This window comes from Sciurus vulgaris, assembly GCF_902686455.1.
Source record: "Sciurus vulgaris genome assembly, chromosome: 5".
In the NCBI taxonomy this organism is placed as follows: Eukaryota; Metazoa; Chordata; class Mammalia; order Rodentia; family Sciuridae; genus Sciurus; species Sciurus vulgaris.
Genome location: NC_136465.1, coordinates 12,913,025 through 12,936,061, shown reverse-complemented (window position 1 = coordinate 12,936,061; position 23,037 = coordinate 12,913,025). Strand labels below are relative to the sequence as shown.

At 38.3% G+C, this 23,037-nt stretch overlaps 1 protein-coding gene across 4 annotated transcripts in view; it reads left to right on the top strand.

The window, feature by feature from the left end:
• ADAM28 (ADAM metallopeptidase domain 28) overlaps positions 1–23,037 on the top strand; it is a 56,966-nt gene that overhangs the window by 7,309 nt on the left and 26,620 nt on the right. For all 4 annotated transcript variants that reach the window (XM_079142273.1, XM_079142276.1, XM_079142275.1 and 1 more), the window contains exons 3-12: positions 530–606; positions 2,442–2,520; positions 3,632–3,708; positions 5,268–5,460; positions 8,308–8,379; positions 9,276–9,347; positions 13,740–13,909; positions 16,276–16,360; positions 20,349–20,479; positions 21,616–21,793. In XM_079142273.1, the coding sequence (XP_078998399.1) occupies positions 530–606; positions 2,442–2,520; positions 3,632–3,708; positions 5,268–5,460; positions 8,308–8,379; positions 9,276–9,347; positions 13,740–13,909; positions 16,276–16,360; positions 20,349–20,479; positions 21,616–21,793 (1,134 nt within the window). The remainder of the gene's footprint in view (positions 1–529; positions 607–2,441; positions 2,521–3,631; positions 3,709–5,267; positions 5,461–8,307; positions 8,380–9,275; positions 9,348–13,739; positions 13,910–16,275; positions 16,361–20,348; positions 20,480–21,615; positions 21,794–23,037) is intronic.

The window sequence follows — 23,037 nt, the reverse complement described above, 5'->3', positions numbered from 1 at the left end:
AAATATATTGAGTAGTGTTACACAATTTAGCTCTTGATTTTCAAAAATATATTGATTTTATATGAGTAATGTTAATGTGCATGCACTTGTATGTATATGTGCATATGTATTGTGTGCATGCATGTCTATGAGAGCATAATGCAATATTCTTTTTGGTTTTGAACTGTCTCAGTTGATCCAATAAAGGCATTTCCTTTTTAATTCTTTTGACAAGTTCCTTGACCACTCCCTTTACCCTCATCTTCTAACCCCTGTTCTGAGATATAAATATCTGTCACATAAATATTTGTCAATTCAAATATATCTTTGAAAAGCACACATTGGTGTGCTTTTCAAAGAAAAATTTGTCCATTTAGTAGCCAGAGTGACTTGAGTTATTTAAAGTGGAAGAGGTAGACATTTGATATCATGCAGTCTATGTCTAAATAAAAGCAAATATTGCTTGCAAATGTTTAAACAGAGAAATAGCCAAATAAATGTTTATATGCACTTATTAATTACTGGTAAATGTTTTTGCATTTTTTTGTAGGAAACATTTGAAACGGAATTAAAGTATGAAATGACAGTTAATGGAAAAATTGCAGTGCTTTATTTGAAGAAGAACAAGTAAGGACTTTTATATCTAATGTTGTCCTCCCCAATGGGGTGTGGAAAAGTGCTCTTTGAGTCTGTTACTCCTCCTGCCTCTCACAAACCTTGACTAATCATTTTTTTCCTCTGAACTGACTCAAGAGGTCCAGTGAATATTTCTTTCTGCTAAAGTAATAGAAATTCAGTGGGCAAAATTTCTCTAGCATTTCTGTTTTTAGAAATAAAACACAATGAGGTATGGGGAAATATATTTTATCTATTCTATGAAATAGCAGAGGGAGCAGTTCCAATGTACTGGGCTATAATTTAAAACTTTCCCTCTATATTACTACAATTATTATTCTAGCATTAAAAGATTTTATTTCAAAATTTTTTACAACTCAGAAAAGAATAATATATATAAAGGTAAAATTCAACTCCAGGGCTAAATGAAAAGTCAGAGTTGAAACCAGAAGTGGGCTCTCCTCAGTCCAGAATCAGGGTTCCTCTTACCCACTGTGCACTCCCTGCCCTTGTTTTTTATTCATCATATTGTCCTTTGTCCCCATTCTCTTCATTTGGTCTATTTGAATTCAACTTTCCTTTACAAATTTCACTGCCTCTCTGTTCCCCAGATCTTGCTCATCCAATAGCTGGACTATTTCAAAAGTAATTTTTTCTAAATCTGTGCTTTCAATCTCTTTCAATCTCCAGATCACTCTGTGTAAGACAGCAACATTTCTTTTCCCACCCCAATAGACTGTTACTTTTGGAAAAAAAAAAAAAATTCACGATCACTTCAAGTCTGGCATCTGTGTGGTATCATGGAAATTGCACCAACTGTGGATTCAGGCTCACTGGATATGGTTCTTTACATTTTAAACTCTTTATTCTAATCTAAAAATAAGAAAAGAAATATGCATCTCACAGAATTATTCAAAGAATTACATTGAATAATGTGTATTGCATTCTAACACAGTGCCTGCTAGAGAGATGCCTCTCTTTTTAAAATAGAGTCATTATTCACAGTAATTCAGAATAAGGATATGATACGGAGTCAACCTAAGTCTCCATTGATAAAACGGATTAACAAATTACTCACACATATGCAGCCGTATATTATTTAGCCCCAAAAAGAAATCCTACCATTTGCAATATTTTGGGTGACATTATGCATAGTGAAGAAAGCCAGGCACAGAAAGATAGACATGTGCAACATATTCTCACTCACATATGGAATCTAAATGAACTCAACTCCTAGGAGCAAGGAGTATATGGCGGTTAGGAAGGGTAGAGGGAGGAGAGAGGAAACAGGAAGATGTGGGTCAAAGGTTACAAACTTTCAGTTGTAATGTGAATGAATTCTGGACATCTAATGTACATGCATAGTGACTATAGTTGATGATGCATTTTATACTTGGAATTTGCTGAGAGTAGATCTTAAATGTTCTCACTGCCCCCATGTGCATGCGCACTCATAAATGGTAACTACATGAGGTGAGAAATGCTAAATAGCTAGATTGTGCTAATCATTTCACAGTGTATATGTATATCAAACCATTGCATTGCACACCTGAGAAGCAATGCATTACTCATGTCATTCATTTTTATCAATTCTGACCTCAGTTCTGCTTCTTCCTGAAGCCTCTCCTCAAAGCTTGTGAAGTCCCATAAAGAAGCAGGTATTATTCTACACTACTCAAATGTCCCTGTTCTTCCCATTTATTCCAATTTAGGCAGTTTTTTCATGCTTGGGCTTGTCTTAAGGGGTCAGAAGGAGGACCCAAGGACTGAACACTTATTTGAGCTTGACTTCACAATCAGCGGGAGTAACCCCACTGTCTCTTTATTTCTTTCCTTTTTTCCTCTAGGAATCTCCCTGCACCAGGCTACACAGAAACATCTTATAATGCCACAGGAAAGGAGGTCACATCAAGTCCTCAAATCATGGTAGGACAGAGTTTCCTGAATTCGTTCTGAGTAGAGATGTAACCCACACACCTAAATACAGTGTCCCTGCCAGGAAGTGGCACTGTGTCCACAGCTGCGATGCCTTCTTTTCAGGAGTAGTAGTAGCTACTTAAATGATCTTCCAATGTTTTCCTGTTTCGCTAAGAACAAAGACATGACAACTCTGATCATCTTTTCCAGCTTTCAAGGGGAGGTGGCAGGAGTGTTATTTATGTATTTATTTTTTTAGAATTGTTTTCTTCAGCGTCATCTGAGCAGCGTGGAGTCAGACTCCAGTAGTATCCTGGTGTGTTCCCTGTCACTTCCTGTGTTAGGTGCTCTCACAAACACATGGCTGCTTTCTCCAGGGCAGCTGCAGAATTCCACTGTTGAGGCCTCTCACAGCCTCTCTTTGCTCAGACCGGGCACCTGCCGGCCTGGGGTGGTGCCTTCTTTCGGAGTTCCCTTTTCTGTTGCAAACCTTCAAATATTCCTGATTAGACCAAAAGCACAAGTGTTTACATGGGCCAGCCTCTCATCTGTCCCCAGATAGAGAGTTCCTTCATGGCACAGCCACCTGGAAAGATGTTAGGATATTGTGAGGATTCATTTAAACGTGGTGCAACTCTGAAGAGATTAAGAAATAAAAATGTGTTCTGAATAATCCATCATTTGGGGGAAACTGGTAGGTCTTAGAAAACATTTAATAAACAATCTGCCATTAACGGGAAGAATAAATGTCTGCTACTTGGAGGCTTCATGTTTTTAATTTATGATATATAGCTATATATATTTTTTTCTTCTGAAGAGTATTCCTAATTTAGCAATACCAATCAAACCATCACATTACATACCTTAAATATCTTCATTTTTTCACTAATATGAAACCAATACTTTATCAGTATTCTGGGATTATTAACTAACTTTAAGGATTTGAATACATAAAAAGCTTTTATTTAATTAATTTTTAATATTGCTAAGTTGACTATTGTCCAGCAGAACTAGTTTGATAGTATTATAGGTTCTATTTCAAGATTTCAAATTCAAATTTATCAGGAGGTACAAAACCCATGACTACTTTTCTTCACAAGACCCTTTTCCTTTCCTTTAGGATGACTGTTACTATCAAGGACACATCCTTAATGAGACAGAGTCTGACGCTAGCATCAGCACGTGTAGGGGTCTAAAGTAAGACTTTGTGAATGTTTTGAGTGAACCTGTGGTCATGCTGTGTGTGTTTAATAAATCGGAAGGTGCCCAAGTACAGTCAGCTACCCGAGTTGGGTGTGCGTCCTGAGTGCTCTAAAATGTTGAAACTTGAAGGAAACCCCATTTCTCTTTATAGTGCTTTGTAAATTACACATCTGAATTGTTTTCAGAGTTTGTTTGCTTCTTTGTTTTTAAAATGTGGGTTTTGAGACTCAGTTTCAGAGTCAGAATCTTTAAGGCACCAGGACACCTCTCCACCCTCTCTCCTGCTCTGAATCCCCTCCAGCTAGTCGTGTGCAAGACTACAACATCCACCCCTTTCTGTCTGAGGATGGCCCCGGTGCCTCGGTCTACAACAAGACATCTCTTCTGATGCTCAGACTTGATTATCTAATTTTCTCTTCCATATCTCCAACTGTATATCTTAAAGAAACTCAATCTCAATGTGCCCTAAACCGAACTAATGATTGACTCACAAATCTGATATTTTCTCTGAGTTCTCTATCTGAATCAGTGGTCAAATCAAATAATTAATTGCCAATCCAGAACCCCAAATCCCTTAAGGACTTCTTGCCTCAAAAATCTCTTCTCAACCCTGATTGATTACATCTTTTAAATATTTCCTGATGTTCACTATGTCTCAGCTGCAACATTCAAGACCACCCAGCTACTGTGCTTCTTTATCCAAACCATTGCAAAAGACATAACTCATCTCCCCATAGCCACTCTTGGTATCTTTCAGTTCTAGGTACACTTAATTCAGTCTCCCTATTATATGCTCTTATGCCTTTTCTTCATACAAAGTATCTTCATACAAAGTAATTATATATGTTACTTATTGCCACATAAATATGTGTACACACACACACACACACACACACACACACACTTTGGTCATTTGATACACACCCATTTTCCTCATTTGAATAAAAATTCCAGGAAGGAACAGACCATGACCAATGCCTAATAAATAATGAGCACTCATTAAATATTGGCCAAATGTATCTTAGCTCAGACCTTCAGTGCAGAAATTGAGAAGAAATTGATAATATTGGCCACATGCTGTTCATTTTCCCTGTTGATCTTTAGCATCATCCTATTAGGTCAGTATTGTCATTTGCATATTGTAGATGAAGAAATTGAGGCTGAGTGAGTTGACATGATCTTTTCATGGTATCCTAGATAATAAGTGACAGACCTAGGATTTTAATGCTTTATCTGTAAGACTTCAAAGTCTTCAGAAGAACACAGGATGAGTCAGGAAATGTCCCTCCTAATCCAAAACTGACATGGTTGACTATATGACATCACTGTAGTCCCTTCTCCCTAATGGGTCCTATCCCCACATAGAGAAAATAAGTGTAGGCAATAAGTAGAAACTTCTTCAACTGTAAGTTTCATTGTATTTTATAGTCATGAGATCAAACTCTTTTGGAACTGGCTAAGAATTTTGTGAGGTCCCTTTTTGGAGCCTCTAAGTCTGTGCTTTCCAGTGCAAGAATATTTTATTAAGCATCTTGAATTCTCATGTTGTGCAGGGGCTACTTCAGCCTGGGAGACCAAAGGTACTTCATTGAACCTTTAAACCCCACAAATCAGGACGAACAGGAGCACGCACTCTTCAAGTACGATGCTGAGGAAGACAAGGTCAACGGCTCCTGTGGCATGGATGATGTGTCATGGCCACCGGGATTGCAGCAGAATGTGAGCCTGCCCAACACCAGGCTGGTTGTATGTATAACTCTGCATTTTAATTGTGCTGCATAATGTATTCTGTCCTGGGTTCCAGTCTGAGCAGCGCAAATGACTTAAAATTTTAGTCTTCGTTGAAATTAGTAGATTATAGAGACACGAATCATAAAACGTTGTGCATTTATGATTCATTTGACAAGTACTATGGATCAACTCTTATTATGAATAAAATATTCAAGGATTAGAAAGAAGTCCGAAATAGAATACCTGCCTCTAGATCTATAACCCAGAAAGGTGTAAAGCGAATTCTTGTCTTGGAGATGCCATAGCCCGCTCTCTTCATGAATGCTGGCAACACATCTCTCCCCAAGGACTTCCATGGGTGCTAGGAGGAGGGAAGGAATCAAGACAGGTGCAGGCCCTGCCTGCGGGAACTCAGCATCTTCTTTCCTCCATGAACTTGGACTTCCACTCACAGAGGAGAAATGAACACAGCTTGTATTTTAAATTGTGAAGTGGGTGTTAAAATATCTTTTGTCATTGTTACTTACATTTCCCTCAGGATTTACTTCCCATCTACTCATTTCTTCTCAATGTTCTCAGAATCTGTCAGCATTGGGCAAATTTGTTCCGAGTTAAAATTTCATGCGTGTGCACTCTGCTGTGGGTTGTTATGCCAGTGCTAAGAACCCGGAAGAACCATGTCTCTGTGAATGTCACCCTCCTGGTCCTTGACAGGCCTTTCATCCTCTTGTCTCACTGGCTTGGCAACCATGAGGTCTTCTTTCTAAGATCCTCTCTGCTACCCCTTCTTTGATTGACCTCCAAATATGAGAGGACCTCAGTCCTGGCTCCCTCTCTTTGCTTCATCTCATGTTCTTCCTGGGTCACCTCCTCCTGCCCTGAGCCTTCTTAAAATAGAAGCCTTGTGCATGGAGCAGTGGCGCAAGCCTGTAATCCCAGCAGCTCGGGAGGCTAAGGCAGGAGGATCCCGAGTTCAAAGCCAGCCTCAGCAAAAGTGAGGCACTAATCAACTCAGTGAGACCCTGTCTCTAAATAAAATACAAAATAGGGCTGGGAATGTGGCTCAGTGGTCAGATGCCCCTGAATTCAATCCCTGGTCCCAAAAAATAAATTTAAAAAATCAAAATTATAAGCTTTGTGCTCATTGGTAGTAGATGTGTTTCCAGTCTTAGCCACTCCCCTAAGGAGCAGATTGTTAAAATTAATGACCTACTTAATATAGCCATTTAAATAATGAGTATCACAAACTTAGTATGGTAAAGCAGAACTACTGAGTTCTAAACCCCAAACCAAACCTGCTTCTCTCTCACCCTTCCCACCTCCCACCGCTCGTCACTATTCAAGGCCATATCTGGAGATGATCCTCGATTCCTCTTTCCTGCATCCCTCCTCAGACAGTGTCTGTCAGCAAGTGCTTCTCCACCTGTTCCAGATCTTTACTCTCCTACCTTTTCTGACTGCCCCCAGGTACCATCCCACAATCACCATGGCAACAGAGCCTGACCTTCTGCATCCATTCCTGCCTTAACAGAATCCACTCTCCAAACACTAGGTCAGATGAATTTTTTTGATTGTAAACCACATTGCATTCCATATCTGGTTAAAGCTCATTGGCTTCCCATTGATTTAGTATACAAATCAAAGCGCGGATCATGGGTTCCAGATCCTCATATACTTAGGGCCCAGTCTCCCTATCCCAAATCTTATTCCACATTCCCCATCTATTGATGATCTTCCCCACTGTGTTCTGAAAAGCATGAACTTCTTTCTTTATGTTTTAAACATACCAATATCAAATTCACCTTAAGAGCTTTTTTACTAATATTTTTTCATTGCTGGAATCATCTTCCTCTTTATCTTCCTTTCCCTGGCTTCTCATTTTTGTTAATATGTCTTCATATAGGCCAGCTCTTTAGAGGTGCTTTTTCTAACCATCTATTCTGAAATAATTACCTAATCACTCAACATCATGTCATTCATTTAGTCTACCCCATGCTCTAATTACCATCTGATACATGTCTGTCTGTCTGTCTCTTGTGAGCTCCCTAAGCAGATGAACCACGTCTATTTCCCTGTTGTATTTCTAGTTCCCAGAACACTGTCAGGGCATAGTAATTACTACTAAATATTTTGTTCCTGTGGAGAGTGGGAGGTAAGTACAAATCTCATTACATAATACCAAGTCTACCTTGAGTAATTTGTTCTTGGTAATGGAAACTTAATCGCCTAATAAAAGATAAGTACTTGCAGAAAAACAAGCTAATAAACTTTTGTGGTTTATTATTTAGTAGGAATACTGCATCTGCCACTTTTCAATGTCACAATCCACTATAAAAGTTTTGCATTTTTCTTAGAAAGGAAAAAGATTCATCTCTGCATGAAGAGAAGAGACCAGGGTATATGTTATAGTAGACTTGGGCATTACACCATAGGCAATGGTAATTGGTATTAACCAAGATAGGAATCAAAGCTTACAAGAGAAAAAAAAAAAAAAAAAAAAAAAAAAAAACCACTGCAAAATGTCAAAGTCAAAGTTTGTTTATTTCATGACAAGATAATGGGGAAAATTCACTGTACAGAATAACCAGAGACTAGTTCCAGCTCACCTTTAAATCAGTTATACAATCATTTAAAGTAGGTGGTAAAATGAAGGGGTCATACTAGAATATTACTGATGTCTTTTCTAGCTGAACATTGTAAGCCTTCTCTGTGGATAATCCTGGTGGCTGAGGTAGTTAAAATGGTAACATTGCCTCTCTTTGTTCCCAGTTATCACGCAACTTCTTGTAAAATAACACAAGTCAAATGAAAGAAAGCCATTCAGAAAAAGATGGTGTCTTAGTAATTGTTCTTATATTTCAGAAGTTGAATGACCAGAAGTTTCAGGAACATAAGAAATACATAGAATATTATGTGGTCCTGGATAATGGTGAGGTAATTATATCAGATAAATATATCTTTTAAAACCTTTCTTTACATTAATTTTATTTGTTATGTGAAAGAGTAAATGTCAGGATCAGTTTTGAAAAATCATGAATATGAGTTATAGTTACAAATTATTATGAACTTCCAAAATTTGAAAAACACATGGATGTGAGCCATAGTTACAAATTATTCTGAACCTCCAAAATTTGATATTTGTAATTATGGTGATATGATTTCTTCTTTCAGAAGCAGGAGACTGATACTGTGTGCATAAATTAAATTCTTGGCCTTATAATGCTCCTTTCTCGCTATCTTAAAGCTCCAAAACTTGGTTTCCAGTTAAATTCTTTTGGCACATCTTCTGTGAAGTAGTAACATTTGTAAATTAGAATACATGTGCCTCAAAGAGCAGTAAATCTAATACTCCAACGAATGGGATCTTCGGTAAAAGGCAAATGATTGGCAACAGTCACTATCTTCTTTTAGAAGAATGCATTTTCTTATAATAGGTTTTCTAAATAAGAGGCCCATGTGTTTAATACCAAAAACAAAAGTCTGAGGTTACAAAATATGAGTAAATTACCTAGTTCAGCTTTAGCTTCTCTTGTATTGAATTAATTTACTGCTCACATATTAAAAAAAAAAAAGAAATGAATGAGCTATGAGCTATGCCTCATGCTGATTCTGCACAGCTAAGTAAGGAAACCATGAAATTAAATCAAAAATACATTTTGAAAATTCTCAAGAGCTTAGAGAAATAAGGAATAAATTCATTTCCAACATTAAGTGTTAGCATCAATAACTGATTGTTACTTCCAATTACTGACAATGTGTTCGGCTACCTTTCTTACCTTTCAATTATATTTATTTCTAGTAATGCCTATTTCTGTCTTGATTGTTCTCAGTTTAAGAAGTACAATGAGAATCTGGATGAAATAAGGAAGAGGGTATTTGAGATGGCCAATCACATCAACATGGTATGATATATTTTATTAACTAAATTTTTAAACATCTTGCTAGAAGGTATCATTGGATTTTTCTATGGATGTGAAACAATCCAAGAAGGAAGGCCAAGACCCCAAGATTGCAGCTGCTCACTGGCTTCTGAGGGAGAACCATAACTTTTGCTACTTAGTTGAATATCAGTATCACACGTTAGAGACTTTTCTCATCCAGGAACCACACTATTCTTAAGTTCATAAAGATATGAAACTTTTTTTTATAATTAAGGGGATAAATAGGGTGCTTTTTATTAGCCTGAAATTCACCAGGAAAACACAGAAAACTAAATCCCAATGGAAAGCTGATACAGGGAAAAAAGAAAATCAAAACCAAAAATAGACCTATCTCTGGCACAATAGCACCTTTTCTACATATTATCTCATTTAATCCTCAAAACAACCTAAATAAGACATTACTAAAGCTTACCACATAGCCAAGGGATTATATCCCCAAGTGCACAGTAACTCCCTTAAGGTCACAAAGAAAACAACAATTAGGATTTAAGTAGACAGCTTAAAGATCTGTCATTTCAGAGCCCATTTCAGTGGAATGACTGTCAGTTATGTTCTTTAGACATAATCCTATCATCCGATTTCCAAATCTTAAAAATGCTGGAATGTTCCTGTGAGTTCAATGCCGTTTGTTTCTTGTTAGTTGAATAAGTAGTTGGCTGACATCCTCAGTGTGAAATAACAAGTCTCTGAGTGGTGGGTGTCCTGCAATTCCTCTAACGATGGAGAGAGGTGAGCGTGGATTCAGTAACCACAGTCAGGCCGAATCTTTTCACTGAAAGAATCACCCTGACTCCTCTGGAGGAACCCCAAGAGCTGGGCACATTTATTGAGCACCTAATGTGTGCCGGGTACTTTTCTCTGTTGCAGAAATAGAGTGGAGGACAGAAAGGACAAGGGTCCCTTCCTTCCAGGAGTTCACCTGCTTATCAGGGAGACAAATGTAAATAAGTAATAGGATGTTGGATGGTGACAGGTGACAGAAAGAAAAGTACAACAGAATGAAAAGAAGGGGGGCGTCCATCATGGGGGTACGCTGAATAAGGATGCCTCTCTAATAAGGTGGCATTCAAGCAGGGACCTGGGGGAAGGGAGAGACGTGTGTGGCCCCAGGGAGAGTGTGCCAGGCAGAGGAAAGGCCCTGAGGGCAGAAGCAAGCCTGTCAGGTGGGAGGAAGGGCAGAAAGCCAGGGTGCTGGGGTGCTGTACTGTGGGGCAGGATGAGAGCAGGCATCTGACAGGTCAGGGTAACCGAGCACCCTGTGGGCCTTGGCAAGGACTTTGCTGTTTTCTTTTTCAATTATTATTTTTTTATTTGTTCTCTTTAGTGATACATGATGGTAGAATGCATTTTGACATATTATGCACACATGGAGTGTAACTTCCCATTCTTATGGTTGTACATGATGTGAGGTCACGCTGGTTGTATATTCACATACGATCATAGGAAAGTTTTTGTCTGATTCATTCTATTATCTTTCTCATTCCCCTTCCCCTTTCTTTCCCCAACCCCCTGTCCAATTCAGTGAATCTACATCCCCCGACCCTGCCCATTCTGAGTTAGCATCTGCATATCAGAGAGAACATTCAGCCTTTGGGTTTAGGGGATTGACTTATTCCCTTAGCATGATAGTCTCTAGTTCCATCCATTTACTGGCAAATGCCATAATTTTATTCTTCTTTATGGCTGAGTACTAGCATTATTACTAGATATAATGACTGTGTACATGCACCACTTTTTCTTTATCCATTCATCTGTTGACGGTCACTTAGGTTGGTTCCATAGCTTAGCTACTGTGAATTGAGTTGCTATGAACATTGCTGTGACTGTGTCACTGTATACGCTGATGATAAGTCCTCTGAGTATATGCCAAGGAGTGGGATAGCTGGGTCAAATGGTGGTTCCAGTCCAAGTTTTCTGAAGACTCTCCATACTGCTTTCCACAGTGGTTGGACCAATTTGCAGTCTCACCAACAATATATGAGTGTACAGTTTTCTCCACATCCTCACCAACATTTGTTAATTGTCTTCGTGATAATTGCCATTCTTACTGGAGTAAGAAGAAAATTCATTGCAGTTTTAATTTGCATTTCTCCAATTGCTAGTGATGTTGAACATTTTTTCGTATATTTGCTGACCAATTGCTTGTATATCTTCTTCTGTGAGGTATCTGTTCAGTTCCTTTGCCCATTTATTGATTGGGTTATTTGGGGTTTGGGTGTTTTTTGAGTTCTTTATATATTCTGGAGATTAGTGCTCTATCTGAGGTGCAGGTAGCAAAGATTTTCTCCCGTAGGCTCTCTCTTCATATTCTTGATGGTTTACTTTCGACAAGGACTTTGCATGACTCATCGGAGTGAGGACAGCGCTGAAGAGCCTGGGCTGAGGTGTGGTGTCCGGGGTGCACACAGTTGAAAGACTGCTTTGGCCTTATGTTGAAAATAAACTGAACGGATGTCGAGGCAGAAGCAAGAAGGCCAGCAGGGGGATCGTGACACAATTCAGGGCAGGAGGGGATGGTGGCTTGGGAAAAAGTAGGGACAGTGGATTTGATGGGATAGTTGACTTCTTGAATAGGGGAAAGTTTGGGATTCTGACCTGGAAACAAGAGAGATCTCTAATGTGTCTAAGTGGAAATGCCAATGGTTTGGATTTATGAGATCCAAGTTCAGAGACAAGGTCTGGGTGGAGATATAAACTTATATCTTCACATATATATAGATCCAGGAAGGATTATAACCTAGGTTTTTTTTCTTCTTTTGCTTCTCTTTTAATAACTGCATTCTTCAATTATTTTCTGGTTTTCCAAACAACTTTATGAAGAAAAAAGCAAAACAAAACTTGGTTCCAATTTCTTGGTTCCAAAAGTTGCCCATGAGAAGTTCTGTCACTGTGAACTTCTAAAAACTCTTTTAGCAATTTAGGCTTTCTCTTTAGAGTAATCATATTGGTTTTGAAACCTCTTCTCAAATTTATCCCACCTGAATTGTGGATGATTTGATTCAGTGTCGGCCTAAGGAGTAGAGGATCACTACCATAAACCATTCAAGCTGCTCTCACAAAATGCCATAGACCAGGTAGCTTATAAACAACAGAAACTAATTTCTCACACTTCTGGAGGCTGGGAAGTTCAAGATGGAGGTGGCAGCAGCTTCGGTGACTGGCATGGCCTGCTTTCTGGCTCATAGATGGTCCCTTCTTGCTGTGTCCTAAGCTGGAAGGAGAAGCAAGGCAGCTCAATGAGGCTCATTTTGGAAGAACCCTAAGCCCATGTGAGAGGCAGCTACTTTCACATCGGCTCTCCTCCCACTGGCCTGGCCTCCTAATGCAGTCACTTTGGAAGACAGGACTTCAACGTGTGAATCTGGGGGTGTGGAGAGGGGCACAAACATTCAGACCGCAGCAATCACTTTTCATGTAACATGTTGCTTCACTAGTGCTCACACCAGGGTTGAGCCAATGTGGCCAATTTCTAAATATGATCACTCTAAGAATATTGAAAAACATATGAACAAATATACTTAAAGGGAAGCCAGAGTGGTAAGCTGTTAACAAACATGGTAGTATTTCTCTTTTTTTTTTTTTAACCATGAAGCCACATTTCCAATTTACTTATTTATTTATTTTGTCTAGTTATCTATAAAAGTTTTATTTTTCATCAGTACTAATTACAAAACTCTTTCTTTAGGTGAGAGATGTTGACAAACTTTACATAAAACCAATTACAAAAGTGAAAGTAGTACACAGATGGATACACATATATTGCCACCAACAATTGTGAGATCGTATGAATGGAATGAATGGGAATTAAGAAGAAAAGCTATAAAATTGGTTTGTGACAATATTTTTAAAAGTTACTCACAAATTGGGAAAGTTTAATAATTTGAGAATAGTTTCATGCTTCTGTATTTCTATATATGCTTAAAGTTAGAAGACAATCTTACCAAGTAAAGCTGGCAAAATATAAATTATGCTGATATTTTTGTGTTAGCAAAGAATTGTATAGAATTCATTTTATATAAATAACTTATCAACTCTATGAACAACATATTAAAATTTCCCAATTTGTGAGTAGCATTTCTTTTGGTCACAGCAGGAAAAGTTTGTATCCATAGAGCCTTTGCTCTCCAAAAGGAAGTCTATAGGCCCCAAAGAGGTAAGGTCATCTGCCTTTCCTTTTGTATGGGGATTTTTGCATTTGCAAAAAAAGAAGGTTATTTCTGTTTTCACAAGTGTATTTGTAAAAAGGTTTTACAGTGCTGTTATGAATGTTTTACAAAATAAAATTCCTTGGAAGTATTAAAAGATAATGTCTGATGACAGCTCATTGTTTGGCCATATATTCTCTTTGCACAGCTTTATAAAAAGCTCAATGTTCATGTGGCCTTAGTTGGGATAGAAATCTGGACGGACAAGGATAAAATAGAGATAACCCCAAATGCAACCCTCACCTTGGACAACTTTTCTAAATGGAGGGGGAGGAGCCTACTCAGAAGAAAGCGCCATGATCTTGCGCAGTTAATCACGTATGTATGGATTTTCTTCATTGCAGTTCATGTGATATTTATCCTTAAAGCTTTTTACAGCCTTAGCAAAGCAAGAGCTATCTCAGGATATAAGGAAGATGAGGGGTTGACACAATGGGAATTAAAAGTTTAAAAATCACTCACTTGGATCGTATTGAATGCACTCTTACTTTTGATCCAAGTATTTTTTTTTATAAAGAAGTCAATAATTTAGTAGTAATTCATAAGTTTGTTTTTACTGGATTTATAGAAAAGATGGACCAGTTAAGATAACAAAAAGGATTCACACTCAGTGTTTAAAAAGAACTGATTAGCTTTAGTCTCTACTTAGAATCAAAGGAAAATTGAATGTCATATTCTATTTCCACACCTCCCCTATCCTGCTAAAATGACGAACTAAAGACAATAGAGGAAATAAATCTAATGGCTACAAATTGCATAAGACCAGAGCATATCCTTTCAAAGAAATGGAGAAAATGTTGCTGGATAGCTGGATAGTTTTCAGTGGAATCAGACAGAAGGAAATAGCAAAGATTGACTTGATATTACTAGAGAGTCCACTCACTAAGAAAACAGTGAACATCATGTGAGATTAGCGGACTACAGCCTATCAGAATCAATTAAGCTGTCTGTGCTGGTTATCTATTACTATGCAACAAATCAAAACTCCTGAGCTTAAAATAAGCCTTCTTCACTTATGTGTTGGATGTCTGGACTGGTGTGGTTGGAGCAGGGGTACTGGTGGGTTGGATCTCTGTTAGCCTTTCACGTGACTTAGACTTCCCCAACTTGGGGTAGCTGACTTCTATGAAGGTGACCAGCTTCCCTCATAATGAGCAATCCAAGAAGCCCAGGAGGAACCATCAGGGCTTCTTATGGCCAACCTAAAAAGTCCACAGTGTCACTGCTGTGTGTTCTCTTGATCAAGGGCACGTGGTAAGACCAACCCAGATTTAAGGGGACGGCACTGCTCACAGTGCCTGGCTGGCTCATTGGACAGCATTTGGAGAACAGCTGACAAATCCTTATTCTAGATAGGTGAGCTCTAGGCTCAAGGACACACCTTGGGACAGACCCCACTCTGTAAAAAGGATTAATGATTTCCAAGGTCTTGAAGATAGTAAATAAAAGGGACTTGAACTCTTACCAGGCCGATTCAAGAGCCAAATTTCCATGTAGAGTAATAGAGTAGAAGGATAAAAAAAAAAAAAAAAAATCATTGGCAAGAGGATAAATGTGGGTAATAAATGGCAATGCGACGTTGAGAGAAATTTCTTGAATAGAGACCAGAATAAACAGGATAAAAGCCTTGATTAAAGATAGGGTGAAGTATATATCTTTCCTTCCATTTACAAATAGTAGGACTTAACAATTTGCCAGACAAATTAGCAAAAGACACCTATATCTAAATACAACCAGGTAAAGATATGAGAGGCTAGACACACTCCACATGGAACACAGAAACCAAAATAGGTAACTCCAGAAGGGGGGAAGGTGTCATTTTTATAAATGTATTTGTGGTGATCATTAAAGCCACACAGATGTAGAATTAGGCATAATTAACTACAATATAAATTTAAAAGAGAATATAAATGTCAAAAGTATTTAAAACAGGGATAAAACCTTCAGGGAAGGAACAGTGGGAGGGAGTATTAAATCTTTTATTGTGCATGGCGGAATCAGTACTCTCCATTCTTGATGTTTGTGGAAAAATAGAGGTTCCGTTTTTCTTGTAAATGCAGGGGAACTAATATTTGAAAATTTTCTAGAGATAGACAAAGGCCAGAGCATTGTACAGATAGCAAAAAATATAAACAAAAAAATAAGCGTGTTATCTTTACTAATTAATTGGAAAATTCAAAGAAATCCCCCCAAAATTAAAATTACTCAAGATCAAATGGATCATCCTTGTAAATAAGTGCAACTGGTCCGAACCTCTTTCAGCAGGACTGATACTTCAATAGCATAAGTAGCTGAAGCAGTGCTAAAGGAAAACTAAAGTAACTGGTTATAAAAATAAATGAGAAAAATATAAACTAAACCAGTATTGTGGCGATGCAATATCAAAATCAGATATATTTGGATGAAAAAGAAAAAGCTTGACAAGAGATAAATTTCAAAATGGAAAGTATAAGAAGGGCCTGCATCTAAAATATTAAAGGTGATTACATTCTAGCACTTGGATTTCAAGTGATCTGAAAGACATTATAGAAAAAAAAAAACACCTCATGCAATTTTGAAAGCTGGAGGACCAATGAAAAGTGATATGCAGTTCTCTGCTAGCCATTTAAAGTTCTGAATGAACTGTCTATAGAAAATATCATGTAGAATCATAATTTCTATGTCAATCGATTCCTTCCTTGCAGCTCAACAGACTTGTCTGGAGCCATGGTGGGTCTTGCCTTCATGTCCTCGACCTGCTCCCCTTATCATTCTGTTGGCATCGTTCAGGTCTGTTTGAAATGGAGCTGATGGTCCCATGATTTATATTTGCCAAATGCCTCTTCTCACTGAAACTAGGGAGATCACTATCACTAAACGCCTTTGGTTGAATTGTAAATGGTGAGCTAACCTTGCATTCCAGGATAAACCGACTTAGTCATAATGTATTTACTTTGATTCAAAGTGCTGGTTTGTCCTCAGCGTTGTTGCAGCAATATTTATGAGGAATTAGTGTGTAGTTTTCTTTTCTTATAATTTCCGTGTATATTTCTTTCTTTCTTCTTCTTTTTCTTTTTCTTCTATGTTATCATTGTAAAGTTAGTCACACAGAATGAGTTGGAATATGTTCTCACCTCCTAGATTCTCTGGAATTTCAAACTAGAGCTGCTATCATTCCTTCCAAAATGTGTGATACCATTCATCTGTAAGACTATGTGGTGGAGAGAGTTTTGACTACAAATTGACTTTCTTCAAAAGACTATCAGGGCTATTCAGGTTATCTCTCTTTACTTGCAAGCCTGGTAGTTTTGTCTTTAAAGAAAGCCATTCATTTTTTTTCAGTTGGCAAAGATCTATTGATAATATCCCTTATTGTCTTTTCAATATAGAATTTAAAAGTAATGGCCCTCTCTTATTTATGATATTAATATTTGTGTTGTCTTGTTTTGGTGGGTAATCTGGGTCGGCTATTATCATTTTATTTATCTTCTCAAATGAGCAACTTTTGGTTTCACTGATGCTATCATTTTGCTTTGACCTCATTGATTTCTGCTGCCTTGGACATTCATTCCCTTCCTTCTGATTACACTGCATTTAGTTTGTTCTTTAATGCAGTAAACTTCTCATTCTCTCCTGCTTTAATTGCCTCCAAGATATTTGGATATGTGTGCTTCTATTTTTATTCAGTTCAAAATATTTTCTTATTTTGGGGGGAGGTTCTTTGACTCACATTACAAGTAAGCTGTAATATTATTCACTAATAACTTTTTTTTTTTTTTATTCCAGGGATTGAACTCAGGGGCCCTTAGCCACTGAGCCACAAGTCCAGCCCCTTTTTATTTTGAGACAGGGTCTCTCTAAGTTGCTTAGGACTTTGCTAAGTTGTTGAGGCTGTCTTTGAACTTTCAATCCTCCTGCTTCAGGCTCCCAGGCTGCTGGGATTACAGGTGTGCGCCACTCTGCCCGACCCACTGTTGATTTTTATTTTATTTTTTTTAATGGACTAAAACACACTTTGCAGAATTTCAATGTTTTTAATTTTTTGAGGTTCGTTCTTAGCCAATGCTCCACATAAACTCGAAAATACTATGTCTTCTGCTATTATTGCTCTGTAATTATCAATGATGTCAAGTTAATTCTTAGTATTGTTCAGGTCTTTCAAATTCTAATGAAGAGAGAGAGAGTATTAAAGTACCTAAGTTTAATTGTTGATTTTTCTATTTCTTACTTTACCTCTTTAAGTTTTTTGTTTCATGAATTGTAATGCTCTGTTAGGTATATACATAAGTATAGTAGTCATGTTTTCTTAAAGAATTGACCCCATGTCATCGTGCTATCATCCTGAAACATATATACTTAAAATATTATTTGTTCTGGGGTTGATTTTGCCTGATTTTAGTGTAACTACTCTTGGGCAGCTCATGTTTGCATGGCAAATCTTTTTCCTTACTTACATTATTTAACCTACATGTTTCTTTATACTTAGGAGGGGTTTCTGGTGGACAGCATGTCACTGAATTTTGTCTTTAATATGAAAGTGCATGTTTTGCTTAGCAACTGAGATCATTTATATACATTCTTGGGCTAAAATCTTTCACCTTGCTAGCTGTTTTCTATTCCATCTAATGTTTGGTTTGTTTCCATTTTTATTGCCTTCTTTAAGGTTGAATATTTTTAATAATAATTGTATTTATCTCCATCTTAAGCGTTTTGTTGATAACTTTATTTGTTTTCATGTTTGCCTGAGGCTTATCATACATTTTTCAGTTTACCTTGAAATTAACATTACACTGCTTCATATGGAGTTTAAGAACTTTTAAGAGAATACATTTAATTCTCCCTCCCATCCACTGTGCTATTGCTACCATGTTTAGCTTTAAGTCACCTATGAATTCACATGCACTGCTGCTACTATTGCTGTAAAGAGTCGTCTGATGTTGCAATTTGAAGTAAGGAAAGTTAGCTTTAAGTTCACAGTCACTCCATCACATCCCCAACACTCTTCAGTTTTTTGGTAAAGATCCAGTTTTTATCCAATATTGTATTTTTTTTCCTTCCAGGGGAACTTTATTTTTATTATTTTTTTTATTGTAAACAAATGGGATACATGTTGTTTCTGTTTGTACATGGAGTAACAGCATACCATTTGCAGAATCATACATTTACATAGGGTAATGATGTTTGGTTCATTCTGTTATTTTTTTCCTTTCCCCCCACCCCTCCCACCCCTCTTTTCCCTCTATACAGTCCCTCCTTCCTCCATTCTTGCACTCCTCCCACCCCCCATTATGTGTCATCATCCGCTTATCAGCGACATCATTCGTCCTTTGGATTTTTGAGATTGGCTTATCTCACTTAGCATGATACTCTCCAATTTCATCCATTTGCCTGCAAATGCCATAATTTTATTATTCTTTATAGCTGAGTAATATTCCATTGTGTGTATATATATATATATATATATATGTATATATATATATATATATATATACCACAGTTTCTTTATCCATTCATCAATTGAAGGACATTTAGGTTGGTTCCACAGTCTGGCTATTGTGAATTGAGCAACTATGAACATTGATTTGGTTGCATCTCTGCAGTATGCTGATTTTAAGTCCTTTGGGTATAGGCCGAGGAGTGGGATAGCTGGGTCAAATGGTGGGTCCATTCCAAGTTTTCTAAGGAATCTCCACACTGCTTTCCAGAGTGGCTGCACTAATTTGCAGCCCCACCAGCAATGTATGATTAGACCTTTTTCCCCACATCCTGTCCAACACCTATTGTTGCTTGTATTCTTGATAATCGCCATTCTAATTGGGGTGAGATGGAATCTTAGTGTAGTTTTGATTTGCATTTCTCTTATTACTAGAGATGGTGAACATTTTTTGTTGAATGCTTGTACATCTTCTTCTGTGAAGTGTCTGTTCATATCCTTAGCCCATTTGTGGATTGGGTTATTTGTATTCTTCGTGTAGAGTTTTTTGAGTTCTTTATATACTCTGGAAATTAGTGCTCTATCTGAAGTATGAGTGGCAAAGATATTCTCCCACTCTGTATGCTCTCTCTTCACATTGCTGATAGTTTCCTTTGCTGAGAGAAAACTATTTAGTTTGAATCTATCCCAGTTACTGATTCTTGCTTTTATTTCTTGTGCTATGGGAGTCCTGTTAAGGAAGTCTGATCCTAAGCCAACAAGTTGGAGATTTCCAGGGGAACTTTAAAAAGAAAAGTTTCTTTTAATCCAATCAGTTCTTTCAGTCTTGTTTACCTGAGACTTTATCTTTTCATCATTAATGTATTTTTAGACTCCTTGGTTTCCTGTAACCCCAACTTACTGGTGGGTTCTAGGGAAGTTATAGTTGTTTATGAGCTTTGCCCTGATTAGTGGAAGAATAATGATCTCTCCAGCTTTCCACATCCCAGGTGGAAATGGAACAAAATACTTTCAGTGACTATCTACGAATCAGGATTTGTGATAGTTTTCATGGGATGAATAGAAGTAAAATACATATTGTCTTCCCTGAAAGAACTTGCCATAAAATTGGAAAAGAAATTGGCCCAGTTATATATAGTGATGGGCATTTACTACCAAAGAGCTCTGTGGGGTGTGTGTGTGTGTGTGTGTGTGTGTGTGTGTAAGAGAGAAGAGAGAAGGCTGAAGCTGGAATCAATCTCTTTGTTCCCCTAGACAACAGGAAGAGTTTTATTGAGAAGCAATCCTTCAAGTTATAAATCATTTTGAAAACGAGAGATTCCATTTCCCCATTCTTCTCCTTAGGACCACAGTAGCAATCTTCATAGAGTCGCAGGGACAATGGCCCATGAAATGGGCCACAACCTCGGGATGATTCATGACTCCTATGGTTGCAAGTGCCCCTCCACAGTATGCGTGATGGAGCAGAGAGTAAGGTGAGCCTCTGGGAGTGAGCCCAGTGTCCCCGAGTTTGACCCTCTCTGGGCTGCTCTTTAGGTTTGTAACAACGTGCTCAGTTTTTGAATTTAATAATTTGATAATTGCAGTATTCATTGTTATATCTGTGCCACACTACCTTACCCTTCATCGGAAAATAATATTTTTGTCCACTAAAACGTAGTTTGACAAATCTTTCTGCTCTTGGGGCATCTCATCATTTTTTCCTGATGTATACAAACATGGCTCCAGAAAATCATTAGCATTGATCAAAATTCCCAAGAATTCAGAATGGTTGGTGGTATGGAAAAGAAAAGTTATGATAGTTTTTTAAGTAAAATTTATCTAAATAGTTGTAGAACATAATTAGTTCAACTCCTCAGTTATGTACCTCTCCAGCAGTCAATGCTGGAGCATTGAACTAAAAAGATGCCTCTCGTCTTTTATCCAGCTCTGAAGAAAAGTCTAGTTAAAGGAGAAGTTCCTCACGGGAGGATGAAGATGGTCTCTGAAGAGATGACATATCCCTGCCTTGCCTTGTGCCAAACTTCAGGCAGTCTTATCTTTTAAGCTCTCTCAACCTCTTTTAGGGGTTCATTTCCCACTTTCTCATCCCCTAGCTCACTCAAACCAGGGTTATTTTCTCATCCATGCCCTTTCACAAAATAGGATGTGACTCCATGCCAGTTACATGATTTATGATATGCCCAGATATTATTGCATTTTAAGCCTCATCTTTATTTGTTGAATGAAGGGATTGTCAGTTGAAATTTACTTGAAGGAAACTGAATCCTTAGACATGTACACAAATAAGATTTTGCTACCTTTAGGACTTCATAACCACAAGTTGATCTAAGACTAAATGAGAACATCTGGGGAAGGCAGACACAATTTTTATGGGAAATGCCCAATGCTGTGCTTTGAGATGTGGTCAAGTCTCACTAAGCTGGAGGTGTTTATGTCCACCCTGGTGGGTTAATTCAGGCATACCAATGAGCTCATGATTCATCCATTGATCAGAGGATTAGATTTGGTCTTGTGGGGAGGGTCGGAGGTATAATCGTACCGGGTATCAGCTATGGCTCCCCATATGCTAAGCATGACTGTGTTCCATTTTCTCTCTTTATCTTCGCAGCTTCTATATACCCACAGACTTCAGTTCCTGCAGCCGTGTCAACTATCACAAGTTCCTTGAAGATAAATTACCAAATTGCCTCTTTAATACCCCGTTGCCTGCTGATATCATATCCACCCCGATCTGTGGGAACCAGTTGATAGAAGCGGGAGAGGACTGTGACTGTGGGGCCCCCGAGGTACGACCAAGCCCTTTCTAAGAGGTTCTAGTTTGTTATCATGGCTAAGAAGCAAAGGTAGAGTAGCATGGGGTGAAACTGTCTGTCACCATTTTGGATAGGTTCGCGGTGGGGATTTGCCAGGCCAGCCTTCCTGACAGGAGCTGGCATATCTTGGTAGACCTTGATGATTTCACTCCCAGGGTCCCTTCCCATCCCTCACCAACTTGGGCTTTGGGTCCCCACCTCGCCCTGTGTGGCTGAAATATTTCAAGTTTCTCATGTGACTGTGACTCACTGAGCATCACTTACGGCATGGAGCTGGGACAGCGCTGAGAGAGTGTCAGTAGCTGGCTTGCCCAAGGTCACAGAGCTGGCCGGTGGAGAAACCAGGGTCTGAATTTGGGGTTGTCTCTGGAGTCCCAGCACCAGTCATCCCGTCGGCTTCAGGACTCAGACGCTACCATTAGGAATTCTCACGGGCCTCGCCCTGCTCACAGGGCAGCCATGCTCCTGAATGGGGCCTTTGCCCCATTTTATTAACCCTGATGGAAGTTATGCATCGACTCCCAGGGGGCTGGATGTGCACCGTCTCCCAAATGAAGTTATGAATGTGTTCTTCCCATGAGCAACAACAATTTTTCCAAATGTTGCTCATCTGTCAAGTAATAGCTATAGTTTTAACTTTAAAACATTATAACTCTAAAAGTATCACTGTTGTCTAGGAATCCAGACAGCTGCAAAGGACCTTGCCCAAAGGGTCTTGGGCAGGCAGGCTTCTGATTTCTTGGGACAAGACAGGGAGAGCAAGACAAAGTATGTGGCTTATACAGTTGACTGAAAAGTCACAATTGGATAAAGGACTAGAGGCAGCTTTTTAGTTCATATTCTAGAGACTGCATTGGCTGCTGAAGAGGTACATAACTGATGAGTTGAACTAATTATGTTCTACAACTATTTTATTTAAAAAGCCATCATAACTATTCCTTATTTTCTTTTTTCCTTTATCTTTCACCAAGAAGAATAGGTCTTTTTATTTTTTGGTATTGATATGGAACATGAGGGAAAAGATATTTAAGTTAGATTAAAAAAAAAATAGAAAAGACATTTAAGTAAAAAAGAGAGGGGGAGGGTAAGTAGAATTCAGACGAATGCAAACCACCATTCACTCCAGAATCTGTTTTTCTAACGTTTGGCTTTGTTTAGGGCTGGGGTGTCACTCAGTGGTGGTAGAATACTCACCCAGCTTGGGTACGGCCCAAGTT